The sequence below is a fragment of the Rhodamnia argentea genome, chromosome 11 (assembly GCF_020921035.1).
Source record: "Rhodamnia argentea isolate NSW1041297 chromosome 11, ASM2092103v1, whole genome shotgun sequence".
NCBI lineage: Eukaryota > Viridiplantae > Streptophyta > Magnoliopsida > Myrtales > Myrtaceae > Rhodamnia > Rhodamnia argentea.
Genome location: NC_063160.1, coordinates 17510147 through 17531860, shown reverse-complemented (window position 1 = coordinate 17531860; position 21714 = coordinate 17510147). Strand labels below are relative to the sequence as shown.

The window sequence follows — 21714 nt, the reverse complement described above, 5'->3', positions numbered from 1 at the left end:
GTCATGGGCTTGTACATATCACTGCCGCAATTGCAAATATGTGAACTAAAGAAGAAAAACAGCAAAAAATTGCTCAAAGGACAGAGTACTTTTTAAAATTGTTCCCGAAGTTGGGGCTTTTTTAGACCTTATTGGGCCCGAAGTCAACCTATGGTTGTTATTGATCTTGCTTTGGGTGTTATCGGGTCTGGGCACGGCTGGGCCCAAGTTCGGTCCTTGTGGGCTTTGTATGGGCCTTATTGGGACCGAAATGAGCCCCAGTTGTCCTATTGGGCCCATTGTTATTATCACAGGTAAGCCTTGGGCTTTTACTGTGGCCCAGGTACAAACGGGCCCAAGTAGGCTCGTGTTGTATACATTGGGTCTCATTTGAGGTATCACTAGGCCCAATTTTGGTTCTTTATTGGGCCCTTAGTTGGGCCTTCATTTGGGCTGGTGTCAAAATTATTTGTCCCGTGGCTGTATTACTGCAGCACAAATTGGGTCTTCATTGCTCTCCATGAGCTCCCATGAGGCCCTTCTCGTAACAGATTTGGCCCATGTCGCTCTGTCTTAAAGCTCCAAGTTGTGTGAATTGGACGGGAGCCCCAATTTGGGATTTTCTATAATGCTGCCTGGGCTAGGCTGGATTGGTAGAAAACGTTTACGCTTGTACGCTACGATATACTTTTGTAGCGTTCGATTAATGATTGGCTACACCGGTCCAGGTAAAACTCTTCTAAGATTATTTAAGGTTATTGCTGCTTCTAATTTTTATTCTAAATTTAGGGAGGGTGATTACAACAGATCTGAAACAGAAGCAAAAGGTTCATAGCAAGGCAAAGAACATCACGGGAAGAATCAGAGGCCTTAAATCCTATAATCCTCGACATAAATCTTTACTATCAGTATGATTTAGCAGCAACTCAACTAGTCCACAAAACTGAAGGAGATACTGATCAGCTGAGCCCGCGTGGAGATGGCTCGTTGTTCAAATGGAGTCCTACAACTTGTACCATAAGCGTCCCATAGGTTGGCGGTTTTTTACAGCTGGTGGAATGCGCTGCTAACAGAAGAAATGAGGTGGGTATACTCGTTCTAAAAATGCAAAAGCTACCTGCTGCATCAAGGAGCATTGCCATTGACTACTGGTTAACAAAAGGCGAAACACTACCAACAAATTTACTCATCGCTGGCCTCAACATTAGCTCCCTTGAGATGCAAATGCTTTTCTCTCTTCTGGAACTCTGTCAATCCTTTCCCACTTCCGGTGACACCAACCTTACCATGTGGATCATCCGGAGACTTGAAGATGCTCTCACGTTTCCTCCCAGTGAGGAAACCAATCTGCAAGGGCAAAAGGGAATTACAACAGAATTATTTGGCAAAAATCTATGATATAAAAAAACTACTTCAACATGTACATATATCCAAAACATCACAAGGATAGATTCCTTAGATGCCCAGGCCGTACTTGTTACTCATAATACAAAGCGACATGGATATTATTATACAAAAAGAACAGAAACAAGGTATCTAGTCATTTGCTTGCGTTAAATCCACGTTCCATTACTTCAATAAGAATGTCTCTGACTACTGTAGATCGTCACATATTTCCACAAGTCTGAACAGTTGTCATTCCATAGCAGGAAAATGGTTTGGAAATAATGGAGCGCAACAATTCCCAATCTAAGAAAACTTCATCTTGCTAGGCTAGAGTAAATTACCTTCTAGTGAGGCATTACATACATGAAACATCTTTTTCAAACAATCTTTAGCTGTCAAATTAAAGAACTTGTTCAAGAGCCTCAGGGCAAGGCAACCTGTATACCGGAGCATTGATTTTACCAATAATATCTCTAAGAACTAGTGACGTGGCCAGTCATTGACCACCTAAAAAGAAGGCAAATATCCTGGCATGTTCCTCACTGCTGTTTTCTTTCTAACCATGATTCAAAAGTACAGAAATAACGCCATGTATCCACAAAATCTCCTCATCACCTTCCTAGACAAAACTTCTTCCTTCCTAGCCTCTTCTCTCTTAGTGCGTCTTTTTCCGTTTCAGTAATGATGAAATATTTGAATTTCAGAATATTGATTTTACATATCACAAGAATAGTCCTTTTACCTCATTTGCTTATTAAACAAGTGTCCCGATACACTTCTTAACCAAATCAAGAAGTGTCATATTATGCTTCACATTTTTTCCTTTTTATATTCTAGTTTTTCCCTTTTTTGCCTATAGTACCATATCTTTCTTTTGCCAAAAAATGACAACAATCAAGTATGATTATAATAGAGAATTAGATGGCGCCCTAGCAGAATATATATTTTTCGTTGTTTTTCATGGTTATTGATCTCCTTACGACATCTGTCTAACCCCAAGGAAAGGCCTTCAGTACTTCTCAGGAAGGACATTAATCAAGACATCACATGATGTTTTATGGATGGCAAACCATAAAGATAAAGGCCTATCTATTGCCAGATTTCCTGGTTATATATTAATGAACCACAATCATGTGCCAATGTACCAAAGTATTCCTTTTTCTCAATTTTGCTCCTCCAAAAATCCCGAGTTCAACATCTAGATAAAAGAGCACATTTTCGAGTGAATATAGCAAGTTTACCTTTTTAGCCCTGCCTTTGGTTGATTGGAACTGCTGCCAATCATTTTGCCGCTTATTCTGTGCAACTTCAAGTTGTTCCATTCTCATTTTTGACTTGAAAGAATGTATCTTTTTGCGCTTTGCTGTTTTCTGGATGTAAGAGACACAAGCACATTATAAAATGCCTTCATGTTTACTGGTGAAGATTCTGTTTAAGAATAAAAGATACATGACTAATAAATGAATCTCCAAGATGCATCTTCTCTGAATATTAAGAAAATGCGAACAGGGTCCCTCAGTCACAGCTTCAGCTATATTTAATGTGCATTGAAATTTTACAAGTTTCAACACCTTGTTGTGGGTAAGACTATTGTACTTTACTCGTTTTCAGGGTTATGAAACATTGAGATCTCATTGGCAAGCCGTGATGAAAAATTCTACTATCCGAAGCAATTGACAAAGGAACAAAAACCAAGTACCATTGGATTTGCATAGAAGCAAAACAATTTCCTTTTTCTTACTCTTAAACACTGAAAAAAGAAAAAACATTGCACCGGAAAATAATGATTTCATGATGAGCAAAAAGGGACACAAAAGACTTACGTGAGAAGTTACCTTTTTCCTGTTCAAGCTCTATAAACAATGTAGCAGCCACCTCTAGTCAACATTGTATCGGCCCCAGTAAGACATCCTTACTTTTTGAAGGCTCACTTTGGAGATATCACTACTCCTAGACCATGACATGTCAGACCAGAGTATATGACAGTGATGGCCAGGTGATACTTCCCGGAGACCTTGTCTGAATACTAGTCAGTGAAATCTAACTTCTAAAGACATGTCGAACAACAGATGCTCATAGGTTGCATGAATATCATGTCTATTACTTAAACTTGTTATCTGCTAAAGGGGATACACCCAATCAATATATATACATATTTGTTGTCTGCTACATTAACAAAATTCAACATAACTCCTCTGATCAATTATAGCCAGAACCAATGCTGCAAAACACAGAGATGAAACCAAGAGCCTCATGATTTCAAGTAATGGTCTTTCATCCAACCTGATTTTGCAAACATACGCTTAGACTTGTCCAAAGATCAATCATATGAGGCCCATACCTAATGAAGATTCGCAAGTGGTAAAAATACTGAAGAGAATCAAATTTGACTGCACCAATTCACATCAATTTTATTCAGAAGGATATGAAAGTGACAATTACCACATCTTCAGGGTCATCTGGTTCTATTCGGAGCTTTGCTGGCAATGTTCTTGACTGGAAATCGACTGTCGCAGCTTGCGCAATCTTCCTTTTGATAGCTTGTTTCGTTGCTTCAGCAACCCGCTCAGCTTCCAATATAGCATTGACCTCACCTTCTTTAATTGGCCTCACATTGTCGGGGTCCACCTTAAAAAAGGACATATTGGCAATTAGTTTTGACATAATGTTGAACTCCAATATGGCACCAAATAAATGCTTGACTGCTGATTTCAGGAAAACTGACCTCTAGGCAGCACAAATGAGTTGTATCTAAAACGAAAAACAAGAAGTACTTCTCTCCATCTAAAAGTCACTGACAAAATCCGTATGACATCATGACAGTAATTCCACCCTCTAGGTAATAAATCCATCCAGACCCATAAAAATGACAACAATAGAATAGCGACATAAGTCTTCATAATCTTATGGTCAGATCTGTCATTCAAATATAGGCATCCCCATGCAAAACAAATTGGCAGAAGATCTACTTAAAGATCCCTTTTGTAGCTAAAGCATGTCATTTTGAGTCCCGTTTATAGAATTTCCCAATATATACAAAGACTAACAAAATCTTTTAATACCGCAGGGCTGCAGACCTGTATGCATGAGTAATAGTGTGAAGTTGCAAAATGTAAACTACCGCACAGAGATATATGAAAAAAAACAGAGGTTGAACCACGAGAACACTTCCTTGAGTTCTTGTTGTCAAATTGAGATGCATCCTAATTTGATTGATTGGTAATGGATGGGTAGGACCCTATATGAACAACCCATCACGAGACTGATGATGCCTTTCATAGATGTAAAGGATTAAAGCCCAATAAATGTTAGGGTGATAGATAAGAGTCTCGAAACAAAATTCTACCTCTTCCTTATTTCCCCACCCGTCATAGCAGACATAATATCCATTAGGGGTGTGAGCCTCAATTGTTGCATCATACCTGGACATTCAATAATCAGGCCCAGAAAGAAAAGTACAGAAAGGTAAAAGATAATACCATCAAGACCACTAAAAAGGGGAAAAGAAAACTAGCAGTGCCTTTCCATTTTCACATACCATTCACCATCCTCACTCCAAACGGCTTGAACTTTAGACCCAATAGAAAGGAGGTCATGATGATCAGAAACAGGTTGCTGCACCAAAAGATAAAATGATGACATAAGACTAGCTGCTGCTCCACCAATTTATACATTATGTTACTTTTGCTAGAATCTCACACCAAACCACCACAAGATAGGACACGACCCACTACTCAGAAAAAGAAGGAATGCATCCCATAAAGGCAAAAATCTCTATATCCATAACTACCAAGCAAATAAACAAGATTTGTATCTATATTATCTCCAGGCATGCCTAGGAAATTCTTAGGCCTCCCAATAACTGAGAAATGTGCCAAAAGGATATGAGAAGTCTCTTAGTTTTCATTCTGTTTTCTTTCCATAGATTCCTGTCTCCTAGTAGATCAACTGTTAGATTGGACACATATGTTCTTTTGGCACACAATTTCTCCATAAAAAGATGTAATCGATACTATCAAATGAAATCAAGAAATCCAAAAACTAAAGTGAAAAAGAACCATTTTCATTTCAGAGGAACCCTTTGCCGGGGAAAAACTAAGGGATTCACTGGCACTTCTCCCAATTTCTGATCCAGAAATCTCATTTTGCCTTGCAGTTGCGAGCAGCTCTTCGGTTAAAGCTATAACCTGCAAACGAAAGATTCAGTTCAAGCAAAAGCCTAATCACTCAATTGCTAAAATCATGAAGTCCAAATTCAAGTAAAACTCAAACTTAGACTCTCAGTGTGGATATCTGAAATCAGGGGGAAGAGAGAGAAATAGTAGCACGGGGTCCATCACAGCCGAAACGGTCCTGCAAAGGAAAGATTATGGAAGTGATGGCCATTATTACTCCAAATTTCTAGAACTTCCGAAGAAGCTTCACTAGTTTTCTCCAACTGAGTAGCTCCCACTCTAAAAGATCGTGAGCTTGTTAACATGAACCCATCCTCCACATTAAATAGATTCAACCAACACTCCACTGCAGCCATCATAAGTTAATTGACATAAGTTGTTGAAGCATCAAGGAAGATCAAATCACGAGAAAGCAACTGGATGGAAAAGTAAAGATTTCTGAATAATAACCTCTAATGTAAACTCAATCAGAACATAAGTAGATCATAGAATGATAAGCAGAACACAATGCTACATTTCAACACAGTCCACATCGATTAAAAAAATAGGAGCAGAGAAAACTTGAATAAAAGACAAAAGACAAAAGAAAGAGATCCACTTAAAATTAACCTCTTCAAGTTCCTTCTGCATATCGGCATATTCTGAATTTCCAGGATCATCAACCAATAGCTGTCTGACCTGTAAACAGATGAGAGAGGAGTCACACAGGAAAACGAATTTTAAGAACAAACACGCTATAATACAGCTGACAAGCGTCTTGAAATGAACTTTTAACTTTTTGCTTACAAATGAGATTCTAATCCAAACCAATTTTCAACTCAGAAGAATGACGTGAGCATCAATTCCGTTTGGTCCCTGTCAATTGGGGTGTCATACCCCACGCCCACCATTGTCTAAATAAACCCCACATTCTTTCCAACTAAAAACAATCCTTAAACCCTCAAACATCTGATTCTCTCGAACCATAGCCTAAGACCATCAGAAGCAAAGTAAAGGAAAAGCCCTAGATTCTGATGGGGGAAAAGAAGAGAAACCACGACAGAGGCGCCAAAGCAGAAATTTAAGGGAAAAAAAAAACCCTAATTCGCATGAGGGCGAGGAGAGTAGAGGCAGTTGGCTCTGGGTGAGAGGAGTGTGGTTCGAAAAGAAAGAGAGAAGGAATGGAATAAAACCATAGGAAAGGTTGCTCTCCGCCGGGGATAACTATTGAAGGCCGTATGAAGCAAAAGATGGCACCATCACACAATCGAAACCCAAGAAAGAAGAGAGAAAGAAGAAGAAAGCGGAAGATCGGAATCTCGCGGAACGGAAGGATGGGAAGAGAGAGTTACCTGCCGCAGTTGGTCTTTGTAAGTGGAAAGATTCGAGGAGAGCTCTTCGATGCTCACTTCTTCTTCCCCTTGCATCGTTGCGTTTTCAGCCAACTTGAGACTGTCAGATCGATCGTTGTCGATGTCGATGAATATATATATAGCTTTCTGCCAAAAGAGAGAGCACGAGATGAACTATGGAGAATAAGAAGAGGAAGAAACCATCGGAGAGCGAGAATTGATGCAACAGGAGACGAGGAAGGAGAAGAAATGCATAAGCCCACAGAAGAAGATGGAGGAGGAGGAGGAGGAGGAGGAGGAGCTGGACCCAATCTGATAACTTGGATACTACACTGGGCCCGGATGGCCCAAGACAAGGCCCAGTTGTTGGCGGCAAGCATTCCGCTCGTATCTCTTATTTTCAAATCCCACGCTTTAATATCTGAGAATTTCCAAAATGTAAATTTTGCACATAGTTATCATAATCTGTGGATTCCCGATTCGTGTCATATGATTCGATTTGATTCAGGTCTGAGCATTATGCATCTATTAGTAGATCGCTAATATCCTGAATCCAAAAACAATATTTTCCGATTCACCAATGAAACTACGATTCAATATGTATTTTATCTATCTACACCATTCAATTTCTTGTACGTTTCCCTACGGTGTTCCATATTTTGATAGTTACAGAATAACTGAAAGTAAATGTCGTGCTTTACAGTACAGGGCTAAGTGAAATGGCATACAAAACAATTGATAATTATGTTTACATATCATCACACGTACTCAAAACTAAAAATGTCATTTTTGATCCATTGTATTACAATGATAATGACACAAAATACTAATCTTGGGTACTATACTGAATCTTATGATTCGACTCGATTCTCAACTCACAAATTAAAGATCATTTTTAACAGGAAATATGCAGATGATTTTTGTCATTTAACTTTAGCTCTTTCTCCCTTCAGAGATACCAAGCATAAATCACCATAAACCAAGGTTTCCCGCAAGAGTTTTTCATTGCCTTCGGGTGAGCACAATGAAACTAGGGAATTTTGCCATTTTATAACGAAGCGGGCAGAGAGTAGGACAGACAGGATGTGAAGACTGCTCAATGCAAATAGTTTCTCCCAATTCAGAATCACGACTTGAACGTCGCTACTTCTGTTATCCAAATTTCCTCTTTACCAGATACCAACAATTATTGCCATATGGAGAAAACCTACGCATTCCTAGCCTTCTTCCTTAAAAGATACTCAGACGTCATTCTTTGTTTTCATAAGCAAAAAAGAAAATTCATTGAAGATATGTTCCAAAGCAAGGAGGTGCTTCCCCACACCAAATTACAAAGAGAGAAACTCTACAGAGTGTTCGTAAGTGATTTTTCAGTTACCCAAAAACTATAGAGCTGTAGCCACCTAGTAGTAAAGCTACATCAGAGTTTGAAATTGGAGCTTCATAGATTCATCACTCTTCTGAGGCTCATGTATCCTTTGGATCGAAGCGAAGCTATCCTCCAATGGTAAATGTAATCTGTAGAATATGAATAAGCAGAACACTGTCAGACATTGTAAGATGGTAATTAGTTGAAACACTAGTCGCGAAACTGTCCGAACCAAGGCACTCACTGAATCATTTTTTAAGAAACAATTGTCTGAACTCGTCATTGGATTTGGGCTTCTCGTCCTCTGCTTCATTGGTTCTTGGCTTATTTGCATCCCAACCTAAGGGTTTCAGACTCCTTGGTCTTGCAAATGTGTTCTTCCCTGTCAGCTGGACCTGCTCAACTCTCTCCTTACTAGTTGAATAGTTTGATTTTTGAGATGCAGTGGACCCCCTGGATGTCGATCTACTTACTGTACCAAAATAATTGCTATGCAGTTGAACTTTGAATAAATTGCACAAAAATCAAAAAGCAAATGAAGTAACAGGCCCAATGTAAAGAAGAAAATACAAAGCACCAATGCACCATCATACGAAGGCACAGCAGCTTGACCAGGAAAACATCAATAAGGAAAGCACTAAAGGACAAACTTGAAATGAGAACTAAATTATCTATGGTAGTTTACCACATATGAAGAACTAAAGACAGGATACTTGTATGTCAACACACGTGCTGTTTAGTTGTTTACCATAGTGTGAAACGAGGAAATCTGCCAATCAACCAAGCTAACAAAGTTCCTTCCAATAATGGTTCTTGGTATTAGACAAAAAGAATCAACTGATGTGAAAACATAAAGACGCAGAATAAGCAATGATGAACCCAAGAAACTACACCAACTGAAACAATCCTTAGATAATCGGATTGGAAAAGGTAAAATAATTGTTAGGAAAAGGACAAGGAAAAGATAATTGAAAAATTCGTTTTGCAAGAGATATTTGCATTCTAAAGCTCTATATGTTTTGCTGAAAACTTCTTGTATGCCAGGAACGTTTTCAGGGAACTCATTTTCAAAGACAATTACTGAAATTTCCTCTGTCACTTATTCTGAAAATAGTGTAAGGAAGGAGAAATATCAGTAGAAACAACCACTAGGGACCAGAAATAGTGAATTCAAATCACCTTGGTGATGTTCATTATTTAAACTGACAAAAAGAACAAATCTGCAAAGAAATCAGTTCATAGAACCATCATATCTGGAGAAATAAGATTGAACAACCAATAACTACAAAGATTGAAGGTATGGTGGAACAAATGCCAGAAGATGAAGAACATTCTGTCCCGACAGTGCTTACCACTTTCCGCGTGATCGCTGTGACCCATAGATTCTTTCCTGCCTTTTCTTGGATCTGAACGTGCAATGCTCAGTTTTTTTCCCAAGAGCATAAGCTTATTCTTTGCCACAGCTGCAGCAAGGTGAGCATCATCAATGAAATCAACATATGCCAGTCCCTAGCAAATTCATCAAAATATTGAAAATCAGCATGCAAAATTGCAGGCAAAAATAAATTAATAACAGAGATATCAATAAGACAAGACCAGGAAAATAGTTTTGACTTCACAAAATTGAAAAATTAACTCAAAATCTCCTTGTCAAAACCAATGTGGAAGTTTGCTTCTGCATTTTTTGTTTTCTTGACAGGTAAATTATAAAATGTTGCAACTCCAAAGCCTAACAAACTACTTAAATGGAAAAGTGGTTTTTCAGCAACCCACAAACTCGCATGTTGTAAACATATCATATATTATTTGCATAAGAGAAGTTAAGAGTCTAGACTCTGTGCTTGTAATTTTCTTTCCTTCTAAATAAACCAAAAAGTCGCTGGAGGAAGTTTCCTTATTTCATGTGGGATATCCTGTTTTGTGGCAGTTTGAGATGTCAAAATTATTCAATCGCAGGATGTATATTCACATGAAGAAATGCCTTTTAACAAAATGATTTTGTTAAAAAAAGTTTTAGTCAACTAGGGTTTCCCCTATACCACCTTTTGGAATGCATCTCAGCAAATTCCACCATCCATCCTACCAAATAATAGAAAGGCTATTTCCCCTCTGAACTTATGACGGCAAAGCATCAGTTCATAGTTAAATATGAAAAACTGACAGCTAATTGATACACCATCTTTAAAACTGGATTTGGCTCATAAATTCAATGAATATATCACTATGAACAATTTAGATAGAGAAGAAACATACTTGCCTGTCGCAAGAAATTCAATTAAAAGATTATTTTGTTAGCTTAACTGATCCCCTCCAATTTCTTTTGCATCAATAAATGTGTTTTTCAAACTACACTCCATTCATGGTTACTGAAATTTTATGGATTATGCAATCAGGAAACTGAATTCTGATTTTAATCACTCATTGCACTAGACTTTTACATTTTTTAGATTGATACACTTTGACAAGAACCCATCCAAATTTATGGCGAATGTTGACGTGACCAACATGTAGCCACTTTTCTGGATGCTACGTCATTCCCACGTCAGGCCCATGTCAGCATTTTGCCAGAAAATTCGCCAATTCCGATCAAAGTGTCAAAGTGGACCAATAGCAAAAGATTGGAAGTTTAGTACATTAGGTGATTGAAATAATAACTCAATGGCTTAGATGCAAATACTACTAAATATCAGCGACAATGGAAGGAATTTACTTGTTTTTTCCCATTCTATCTTTCATATAGTATGTGGGTGGGTGGTGTGCGAATGTGGGTGCACGTGTACCCGCGCGCGAGAGAGAGAGAGAGAGAGAGACCCTGGATTTCCCAGTGAACTTATCACGTAGAATTCGAATTTCACCCACACCACTAACATCACTGAAGAATTCACGAATGTGGTGATTATTTGCCTGTAACAATAAAAAAATTAAAAGTTCATGTCAGCTACAATTTATGAGAAAAGGTGAGAAAAGGCAATTATATAGAGGGTAGTTTGCTTTTACACTAAGTTCCTAGGAAAGAAGAGGACACAGCGTTTACTTGCCTTAAGGTCAAGATTCGATATAAATGCAGTGCATTGGTCAGTATATGCTTTAGATTTAGTATCAGAAGCGGAGCCTTTGATCTCTTCTTGGTCCATGCCGTCTCCAATCTTTGTTTTTTTGTCCCCACTTTTTCTTAACTCAGCTGCATTCTGCACTTGACCTTTATCCTTCATATATGACTTTTTTGTTATCTGTAAAGCGTCCTTTCGCCGTTTTGCCGGAGATTCTTCGTCGGTTATGTCTGCACCAGACTTTCTCTTCTCGCGATCATTTTTCCTGATATTAATATCCTTCTGGTCTGCTGTTCTAGACTCTTGCTGCAATGTAAATAACTGAAGCTCCTCCAAACGAGGCATTACCTTACAGAAAACCAAGCCCATCATCCAAAGATTAGAATGTTTCATAGACCAGCTAACTCAATGCATTAAGCTCCAAATTACCCCATAATAAGAACATATACAAAAGAAAGTTCACAGACTACATAAGTCGGTTTGTAATAGACATCATCATTAGTTTCTGGTGAAGAAGCAAACCACTTATCAGGAAAAATGAGGACACAGAGAGAAATCTTAATGATGCCTACTGCCATTGTGTAGAACTCCATCACCGACATAATTCTATTTAAGCCTATCAGTTCAGTCACTAAAGTCTTGTCAAACACATTAGCCTTGAAAAACAGTTAAGGGTCACATCATGCAGTTTCCTATCCTAGTCAACATTCTATAAGGACTACAGTGCATTTTCAGAAAAAAATAATAGTTGACAGTCGAGATATGCATCAAACACACAAAGAAATGAAGCCAAACTGTTCTTCATTCTATCTCCTGATGAGGGTAAAAGTTGGAAGACAGACATACCTTTTGTAAGGCATGGTCAAAGTCTTCTAGAGTGCCATATTCCCTCTCAAAGCGTAACCACGAATTGCATACCTCCTAAACAGTTCTGTGTTTTAGAAAGTGGAGATATCATCTAATTCAAGTTGCAGTACAAGGCAATCAATCAGAAACTCTGGAGAGATGATGAAATACTTACATGTTTAATGCTTAATGAATCCTAATAAAGAAACAAGAATAAGTAAAAGGCAATGCAAATAATTATACTATTGAACTAATCAAACTATGTTTTCCTTCTAGTTTATCACTCTCTCCTAAACCTTGAAAACCTTAGAAAATTGCTTCATTTCACGTTGAAACCATAACTTTCTCGGATAGGGTTTATCCCTGGCCAATTTGTTGATAACAAAACAAAACTTGAAACATGCCAAGGCCAATAACATCAGGTTCCCCTGACTCCTCAGGACAGAATAAGAAATTTTGGGGAAATGATCCATCAAGAAAGATGATAGAATACATTTAGCATTTCAAGCTTCCGCTTATGTATCTGAATTTTGAAACTACTATACTGAATACTGAGCAGCTAAAGAAGTGATGGAGCAAATAGAATAGGCACAAACTCCTCATTTCTTTCTCAATGAAGCAGTCCCCACAGCCAGCACTGTTACACACCAGCGGAAGTGAGCAAACGCAGGTTGAAAGAAAACGACATCGTCAAAACTCTGAGTGCTTTTCCAAGGCATCACCACACATCAATTTTCTTTTCGTGATAAAAATAACATTTCCTGGACTAAATGCCATCCCTCCGTTCTTTAAGTAACTGCTCAAAATCCAGCCACTAGATTATTACAACAATCAATTCGGTAGCTTAGCAGCAAACGACCATGTAATATGGGAGGGCAGGCCAGTGACTTCCAAGTCTTGTAAATTCAATTTGATTGCCATCATAGCGCATATATTTAAGGTATGTGAAATAAGAAAAAGTAAAGAAAAAGAAAAACATTCATACAGAGAAAGCTGACAGAGGCAGTGCAATGAAGAACAACAATCAAACAGGCACATGTGAGCACCAGTGAGAAAGCTTAAGGATTCCTCACTCGAAAGAAACCTTGAATAGCAAGGCGACAATTCAATATGTACTTCTAAGAGATATTATGAATTGTCTGAAGTGATCAGGACCTAATATAAGAATGAATGTAGTTCTTTGTCATATATCCCTTTGCAGAAATCTCTCAACTTGATGGTTTACTTTTTTCGGAACTTAATATTGAACATCAGATAATTATAATGGTGTTGTCCAATCCAGAACAAGGTTGACTCTATTTATCCATCAATGGCATTCCAAAATCTCATGCCTCAGTGACCACCAATTCATGTAAAAGTGACTAGTAGCAAGAACACCTACAATTTGAATTGCTTTGAAATGGTGTAACGGAAATCTTCTTTCTAGATGTAACCCCATGAAAAACCTTGTAAAAGCAATATCTTCTAACAATCTAGTCATATTATGGATACTTAAAAAATCCTTATTCATTGGGTGCCATTTTTCCCATAGATAATATCAAACCACAAATGTTAATATTTAATTATTAACTTCATACGCAGTTGTATGTTTCAGGGGAAAAAAAAATCAACCATGATATACTTCGTGAATTCCTAACTCCAAAAATCCTGAAAAGCACATGGAGTAAATGTATGGACTGATATAAACAGAAAGAAGATTAACAACTAATATCTAAATGGACAAAATTACTTACGGAACAAAAGATGGCCAAATCAAATGATTAAGATGAGATTACCTCAGATCCGGGTCCAGGAAATCTTTTGCTGTAGCATCTCTTATAGATCGATCTAGCCTCACGTATATGTCCCAGCTCAATCTCCATTGCTATATAACTTTGCCAAGCTTCCAACATTGAACCACTGCATTAAGAGCCATGTTAGACAAAGAACAACTGGAAATTAAAAGTATCATGTACTGAATGCTTCATGCATGGAAGAAGGATGAGGTGGAACCTGATCTTCAACAAGCTCTCCCAAACTCCTCGGGCAGAGACTATATCTTTAGCCAACTTTGATTCCAGTCGAGCCCAATAAGCATACAGACGAACTAAACCATCTGTATTCTTCAGGTGAGGTGCTAAATAATCTGAAGCACGCTAGGAGAAGATAAATAATACATGCTTGCATTAATAAGCTACATGTGCACCAAGTAAAGGCCGGTCAAAATAGGAACAAGGAAACAGGAGTAAACCAAACAAGGATACCCGAAAGAATAGTTACAGTCCATAGAGGTCGCATTATCAAGCATTCCTTACTCATTGCCTCTCTGTGTTATATTCAAGAATTAAAGGCTGCTAAAAAGAAACACCTCTCTAGCCATTAAACTTTCTAGGAGTACTAGACCATTTATTGCCCTTCAAATATTCCATACGATGCAACTGCAACTATGCCCAAAATTAAGTCCTTAGGTAGAGATAGGTAAGATTTTCAAACTGAAAAGAAGAGTACAGCCAAAACGCTACTTTTATCTTTTATTGAAGTAGCTAGAATTGGAGTGTACTTCTAGTGCGCAAGGCCTGATAAATCTAGAGCCCGGAGATTTAACTGATCCAATTTCAAGCTAGCTTAGCATGTAAATCAAATTTATTCCGAGCAAATAATCAGTCAAAATTTAGGATACATGGGGGACTTTTATATTGGGAACAATGTACCTTCCCAGTGCAGCAAACACTTCTCCTATAACTAGCTTGCTAATTTTACTCAATTTTTGCCAACTCTAGAATCTCACCACCTTTCTGAATACTAGGAAGCATTTTCACATTTATAAGGAGAAAAAAAAAACCAACTGCTATAGACGAAATCAACAGGATATGGACATCTGGAGGAAAAAACTACGCGGAGATGAGCTTCTACTACCAACGCACTTTTCATGCCTAAGGCATATGCATCAGAAGTACGATATGACTCAAATAACATATCAGTCTAAACTCAAAATTTTGCAGTCACCTGAAAGGTTTCCCTTATATGTTGATAATCCGAGGAAACCTCTAGTCCCCCGGCAAAGGAAATCCTTCGCCTTAAGCCATCTACACGAGCGAGGAATAAGTCCAGGTACTGAAAGAACACATAAAAAATGATGTTGACATGAAACTTCATATATCAAGAAAAAAATGGCAAACACAAAAGACCAAGAAGTACAAATGTAGTTCAGAATCAGTACCTCTTCAAAGGTCGAAAAGGTACAATGCAATGACTTTTCAAAAACCTGAAAGCAAACATAATAATTTTAGTGATAAGTGGAAGTAAGCATAATCACTCAATTGAATCCTATGTTTTAATTTAATTTCAGAATTAACTCATAAGTTTAAAACTTCAAAATTCGTGAAGAATTTCTCAAAATATACACTGTAATAAAAGTTATCCAACAATACAATCTTGCAGCTGGCATACAGAGAGCCATTCTGGCAACAGCATTAGTAAGAAATGTCAAATAAAAGACGAGATATTCAGCCAAGCTCAATAAAGATGATTTTATGTAGACGGAATAGGAACAAAACCATGGGATTAAACTTCAATAATACATAGGATAGAAAAGAAATTTCAAAATATTTCTCTAAGGCGGACTAAAACATACCGCATTTATCTACTTTAACACGTAATCAAAGTTAGAATCACCTCCAAGCTACACACAATATAAGCACACACCATGGACCAGTTCATCCACAGACAGGCACAACTTACGCACAAGCCTGACCACACACAAACAAAAGGTTGCACACACTCAACAACAAATGCAATTAATATGCGGAAGTTCACCTTCCTATCCATGCATTGACTGGTAGTGTCATAAGTGCAGACATCGCGGTGTAAAAAGAAATAGCATAATCATATTGCTGTTCTAGAATCAACTTATTTCAGCCAAAACATTCTTTCCAAACTGTCAATCATTTAAGCAGATTAATAAGTGAAGTCATTTTAGTATAGAGTTAAAGGTAGTTCCTCAATTTGCTTATAATCAATAAAACCGTCATCAAAACTGCAAAGTTTGAAGAACAACACGAGGATATGTCTGTTTGGTGTGATTTTACTTTCAACTTTTTATTTTGTCAAAGCGGCTCTCAGAATATGACTCTTAATTAACAAAACACCTAAAACCTTTCAAAAAAAAAGAAACACCGACATATATAATTATATCTAATTTTTTGTAATTACTACACTTTAAACAATATTTTAAGCTTTGGGAGCAAGTCAATATGTAAGTTTTTGCTTAAAAAAGCCAAAAGAAAAGGGTTCGAGCAAATTAAGAGCACCTCATTCAAATCAGCCACCAGATTGAAAGATGAAAGTCTAATTCTATAATAGGTAGGAGCAAATACATACCGAACAAATCTCACTCTCGGAAGAGTGACCACGTTCCAAGCAAAGTAAATATCTGGCCCAAAGCTCACCAAGCCAAGGACAATTCTTCGTGGCCCTTGAGTGTACGTCCTTCACTACATCACCTGCCTAAAAAATGAACCATGACTGTAACGACTTACCCTCCAAGAGCTGCCCCTAAAACAATCAACAACAGGATCATAAGGCAGAACCTTCAATGTTTTGTCCATGTAGCGAGTATAATCAAGCCAAAGATCACTTGATATAGGAAAGTCAGTGATAGCACGTTCATATAGAACTTGTATTCGTGCTGGATCTCCCACAGAGTGCTCAAATTTCAAGTAAATCTGGAACCAATAGAACCATCATTGTAAGATATAATCCATAGCAAACTGCTTCTTTCCAGCTACTAAATAGTCAAATATAAGGAAAATAATAAAGGAAGTTTCCAACTTCTGCTTATGATGGGTCCAAGAGAAAATTATTGAATAAGGCGTATACCATATATTGTTGAAGTCTTTCAGTATCAGACAAATCCTGCCTTGATATCTGCTGTTCAAAGTTTACACGAGCATTATACATATCAAGAGCCTTCTCGTATGCAGTAGCAACATGAGGAAAGCTCTTGCCGACATCACAGGATTCAACATCTTGTGAAGTCCCTTGTTCTGCCTCCCAAGCCTTGTAAGCTCCAAGAGTACTCTCCATGTCAACAAGAGGAATAGACAATTGGCGGTGGAAAATATTTCTAATTCGCTGGACCTGCTTATCTTTTGTCTGCAGTACAGGGAATAAACTAGTAAGCACCATTCCCTAACATGTTGATTTGGGCAACAACCAACTCCACAAATTTCTCTTAGGAACATAGAGATTAAAATTGCCACAGCAGCTTAAGTCATTTAACGAGAAGAATTCACAATTCCACTTGTCAGGCAGGTATGCAAGGTGCAAACTTGTGCATGTCATTCTACAGTTTGTTATTTGCCCAACATTCAACCAATCGAATTACTCGGAACACATTTATGAGAACTGTATAATACTGCATCAATGCAATTCACTCATTCAGTTCTTTTCACTATGAGAAGTAACATAGAAGTAGATTTCAAGCATATCCCAATGGTGTAGTTTTCTGCAAGGATCTGCAAAGCAACCTGGAAAACTGTTGGAAAAGCTTTTCAGACACCAAATTGCTTGCTAATTGCAGCTTTGAAATACTATAACTAATGCGGTCATCTTGGATGTACACCCTTCTCATACATCCATCTGCCCCTACTGTAGACACAACACCAAAGTAACTGAAAAAACTAGCTACCAGCAGAAACCCTGAGGATTTCACACTCCTAGATTGTGAATAAGTTCTCGTACTTTCTACAACCTAATTTGGCATTTTTCAGAAAAACAAAGAGACCTGGACACAAGAAATTACTTATCTTAACTCAAAGCAGTGAATTTCTTATATGAGATAGTCCATGACCTAAAGTAATGCTTTGGAGCATGCAGTGAGCCCACCTCAGGAACCAAATAATCTATCCGTAATATACCACTTACATAACAAATAGCACAGCCTATTTCGTAGCAATCCCGTATCATGATCTAGGTAGATATGATGCCCTATACAATTGGAAAGAGAGAAGGGGTCCACTCCCCATAAAGAGACACATTAACACTCTTCTTTTCTCAAACAGACCTAAAGATTCAGTCCATCAACAAGAGAACCAGAAGTAAAACCATCAAAGCCACGGGCCAGGAGAGGGCACGGTATTCTCACCGCATCATCAGATGCATCGATGGTTTGATATATAGCTTGCTCGAATTCCCTGTATGCCTCCCAGATTTTCTTGCCTTCAGTTACATGAAGGCCAGCTGCAGTAAGAGCACGCTCAAACAAATTTCTAGCTTTTGAGACACCAACAGGCGAGCATTCACACACTGAAGGATCATTTTCTTGCACAAATTTTATGTAGTCATACCAAAGAGGAACAGACTGAAACATGGAAGAACAGATGTTAGTTGCTCGTCACAAGGCAATACTGTGCGTGTAAGTCATACGTGGACAGTAAAGGTTCAAATGCAGTGCACAAAGTTACTAACATTGTAACAGGAACTTAAACTTCAAGTAATTCCTATATTGGATTACAGCCACAGTGACATCACATGATTTATTCTTCTTTCCAGCAAAATGACTCTAAGGGCCTTAATCATCTAACAATAAAGTTGTCAAGAGCTTTCAGGTATAGACCACAAGAGGGTACAGAAAACTACAGTGCATTTAAAATCTCAATGAATCTCTCGAAACTCCATCAACGAAATTTTCCTGCTGATTCACCTAATAAAGAAAAAGTGCAGTATTTCGCATTCCATGGATGTAAGTAGTGCATGCATTAAGAATGAAGCTAACCCTAGGTTCAACCAGCTATTGATTTCTTATCCACAATTGCATAAAACAGGAGGGAAAGGATAGCAGTAAGAGTAGTAAGAATTAGAGCCCACCAGATAGTCAGACACCCCACGATCATAAAGCTTCTCAATCACAGCATAGCCATCAGTCCTGTGAAATAAAGGGAAGTAAGAGAAAGTGAAAAACCAGAACCGAGGAGTGATGATCATCGAGAACCATAACTAAGACAGGATGTCATTTGGGACAAGTAGCCACACATAAGCAATGGCTCGGCTACTGACATATGAACAGAAGACCGGAGCAAGTTAATATTCAAGTTTAACATGGCAATGAACTGTCAAGACAAGAGAATAGAGGTACCCGACCATAAGAGAAGCCGACATTCAAAAAGTATTGGAAGATGGACGTACTCGACCATAAGAGAAGCTTCATCTCGAGCCCATTCCTGCCACATGACAGGGGTAAGAGGAAAAAGAGCACTCATAGCATCCCTAGCCTGTCTCAGCTTGTTAAGGTCACCCGTCTTCCTCACAAGCCTTATGTACTGAAAAGAGAAGGGAAAAGAAGGCCAAAAAACGGTTGCTTCAGTGTCGACAAGATCAAAAGCGAGTGACTGGAACGATTGTCGTACAATCGAAAGACAAGCTGACGCGGAACTAAAGTAGTTGAGGTGTAGGGTACATGTGGGAGAAGGAAGGAGGAGAGAGGAGTAGTGTACTTGGAGGTGTGCGTCGTAGTTGGAAGGATTGCTGTAGAGCTCCGACTCTAGGGCTTCAATCTGGAGCTTGTCCTGAGCCTCGGAATCGGAGTCGGAGTCGGAATCGGAGTCGGGAGGAGAAGAATCGGCAGGGACATCCAGGGGGGGTTCGTTTGGTGGTGAAGGCATCGCCGGATCTTGGGCTTCGTCGGCCATCTCTTTCTGGTCTTACTTCTCCGACCGTCTTCTTCTTCTCCTTCCCGATTGACGATGACGGACGCTTTTGAATCAGAAAACACCACTCTACGACTACGACTGCTGGCGACAAACTGAGAAACGGTGCGTCGGAATATATCCCTTTAAAAGTAAATGTACTAATCTGTTTATCCCGGCTTTCCTCTTTCGCTACTATTATTCTTGCGTTGAAGTATATAGTATATAGTATATAGTATTTTATATCTAATAAGCCATTATTTTTTTTCTTTATCAAATAATACCCAATTCACGCATGTTTAACTAGATCTTATCGAACATCCAAAACATCATCAATAACACCTAATTTTCTGTTCGTTGTATGGTGAGAATAAGTGTATTTTCAAAAATAACAATAATAATAAAAAATGAATAAATGAAATTATCATTTGAAATATGCAAAACGTTACGAATCTATTGCGACGCTAATGGAAAGCAATTCGAAATGGCATGAGATTAATATTTTAGTAGCACGCACTCGAGCTTTTGAATAGTTAGGATGCACACGGTAACACTTCTAAAAGTGAATTGTTTGCTTCAAAAGTACTTCGAAGCATAAATCCGTTTAATAATATAAATTCTAAAGCATAAATCCGTTTGGTAAAAAATTTTAATTCTAAAAGAAATTTCCACTTCTGAAGTTATTTTCTCCTAATTTGAGAAGTTAAAAAAAATAACGTCTCCAACTCAAGAAGTACTTCTTGCATCACCCTCTTTTTATTATACCCTCACTCTCTTTTCGATCACACCCACATCCGTCAACCACCGCAGCTTGCGGGCCGTTACGGTCACCGCCCACGACCACCGCCAACCTTCGCCGGCCGCAATCGCCGCCGATCTTCACCGATCATGATCACCACCAACCATCGATTGCCGCACCGCCCATCACCGCCGAAGTAAAAAATAAATAATAAAATTTTATTTTTAAAGAAATTTAAAAAGTTCAAAAATGAAATAAAAATTTTTCGGCCGTCGATAATAATTTTTCATAGAATATTTTGTGTTAATAATATTTCAAAAGTAGAAATTTTCAATCGTTACCAAACGAATTTATCGGATCAGAAATAACTTTAGAAGTAAAAAAATCAACTTCTAACCGAGAAATTGATTTTCGCAATGAAGTGTTACCATACGTACCCTTAACAATTTGAATACTAACATTTTACTAACATTTAAACTGGCGCATGACTAGGAGTAAAACTATTTGCGAAAAAGATGGAAAGTCCTTACAAATGGCACCATTATCCTTCATTGAGCTCACAAACTTATCGGCAATACTTGGATTTTCCTTTCGGCCAACACGGATTTGTACAGTTTTAAAAGGCTTCGTGCTTTTGATGGTTAGCAGTTTCATGAGGCGCTGCTATTTAGGATTTAGCAACGAGTTTCAACATCCTTGATAGAGATACCAGAATCAATATAAATATGTCATAACCTTATTAAATTGATGGATTGATCAACACGACTCCTCTCACCTATGTATCAATCTGACTTTACTTCAACTCGCTTTCGGCAGTGCAACAGTCAGGATTGATCAGCGAGCATTTGAACTTAACCTTTCTTTTGTGGGCATGGAACTCGCGCCGGGAGTCCCTCCTTCACTTTTTCAAAGAAAAGAACAGGCAGCGGATATTCCAAAGTTGGCTTCTACATGACTTGACCCTCAACCTCATAGATTTCTTAACTCGAGGACTACTAGAATTGTCTTGCATTGTCGCAAACAACAATCGTAAAGTTTCATGAAACAAGTCTGAAACTTATTTGAAAAAACAAAGCCTAACTAAATATGGATCGTAACTGTTATTGATTAACAGCTCAGACTGAATTCTCATTTTCAATAAAAGAGTGGGAAAAACACCAACCAAAGACCAAAAA

At 38.2% G+C, this 21714-nt stretch overlaps 2 protein-coding genes across 10 annotated transcripts; both read right to left on the bottom strand.

Moving 5' to 3' along the window:
• Positions 1-724: 724 nt before the first annotated feature.
• On the bottom strand, positions 725-7078 carry LOC115747287 (survival of motor neuron-related-splicing factor 30). Of its 2 annotated transcripts, XR_007196878.1 has the most exons (9): positions 6872-7078; positions 6150-6218; positions 5424-5552; positions 4904-4980; positions 4712-4787; positions 3808-3993; positions 2607-2735; positions 1104-1326; positions 725-1043 (listed from the first exon to the last, which is right to left on the bottom strand). XR_007196878.1 is itself a non-coding variant. In XM_030683380.2 (8 exons), exons 1-8 carry the CDS (start codon positions 6944-6946, stop codon positions 1162-1164), a joined length of 906 nt encoding a protein of 301 aa, XP_030539240.1. In that variant the 5' UTR covers positions 6947-7078; the 3' UTR covers positions 725-1161. The 2 variants fall into 2 exon arrangements, 1 of the variants encoding a protein (XP_030539240.1); XM_030683380.2 differs by having other exon boundaries at positions 725-1326.
• Positions 7079-8125: 1047 nt separating this feature from the next.
• Positions 8126-19904, bottom strand: LOC115747366 (squamous cell carcinoma antigen recognized by T-cells 3). 8 transcript variants are annotated; one of them, XM_048272296.1, is made up of 17 exons: positions 19609-19904; positions 19301-19434; positions 18983-19040; positions 18261-18476; positions 16994-17269; positions 16705-16839; positions 16496-16621; positions 15336-15380; positions 15122-15229; positions 14129-14271; positions 13912-14035; positions 12137-12211; positions 11279-11638; positions 11052-11144; positions 9589-9749; positions 8485-8705; positions 8126-8389 (listed from the first exon to the last, which is right to left on the bottom strand). In XM_048272296.1, exons 1-16 carry the CDS (start codon positions 19801-19803, stop codon positions 8489-8491), a joined length of 2466 nt encoding a protein of 821 aa, XP_048128253.1. In that variant the 5' UTR covers positions 19804-19904; the 3' UTR covers positions 8126-8389; positions 8485-8488. The 8 variants fall into 8 exon arrangements, 4 of the variants coding, with proteins under 4 accessions (XP_048128253.1, XP_030539364.2, XP_048128254.1 ...); XM_030683504.2 differs by having other exon boundaries at positions 8485-8712; positions 9593-9749; XR_007196863.1 differs by lacking the exon at positions 8126-8389 and adding an exon at positions 9344-9460 and having other exon boundaries at positions 8557-8712; positions 9593-9749.
• Between the last annotated feature and the right edge of the window lie 1810 nt (positions 19905-21714).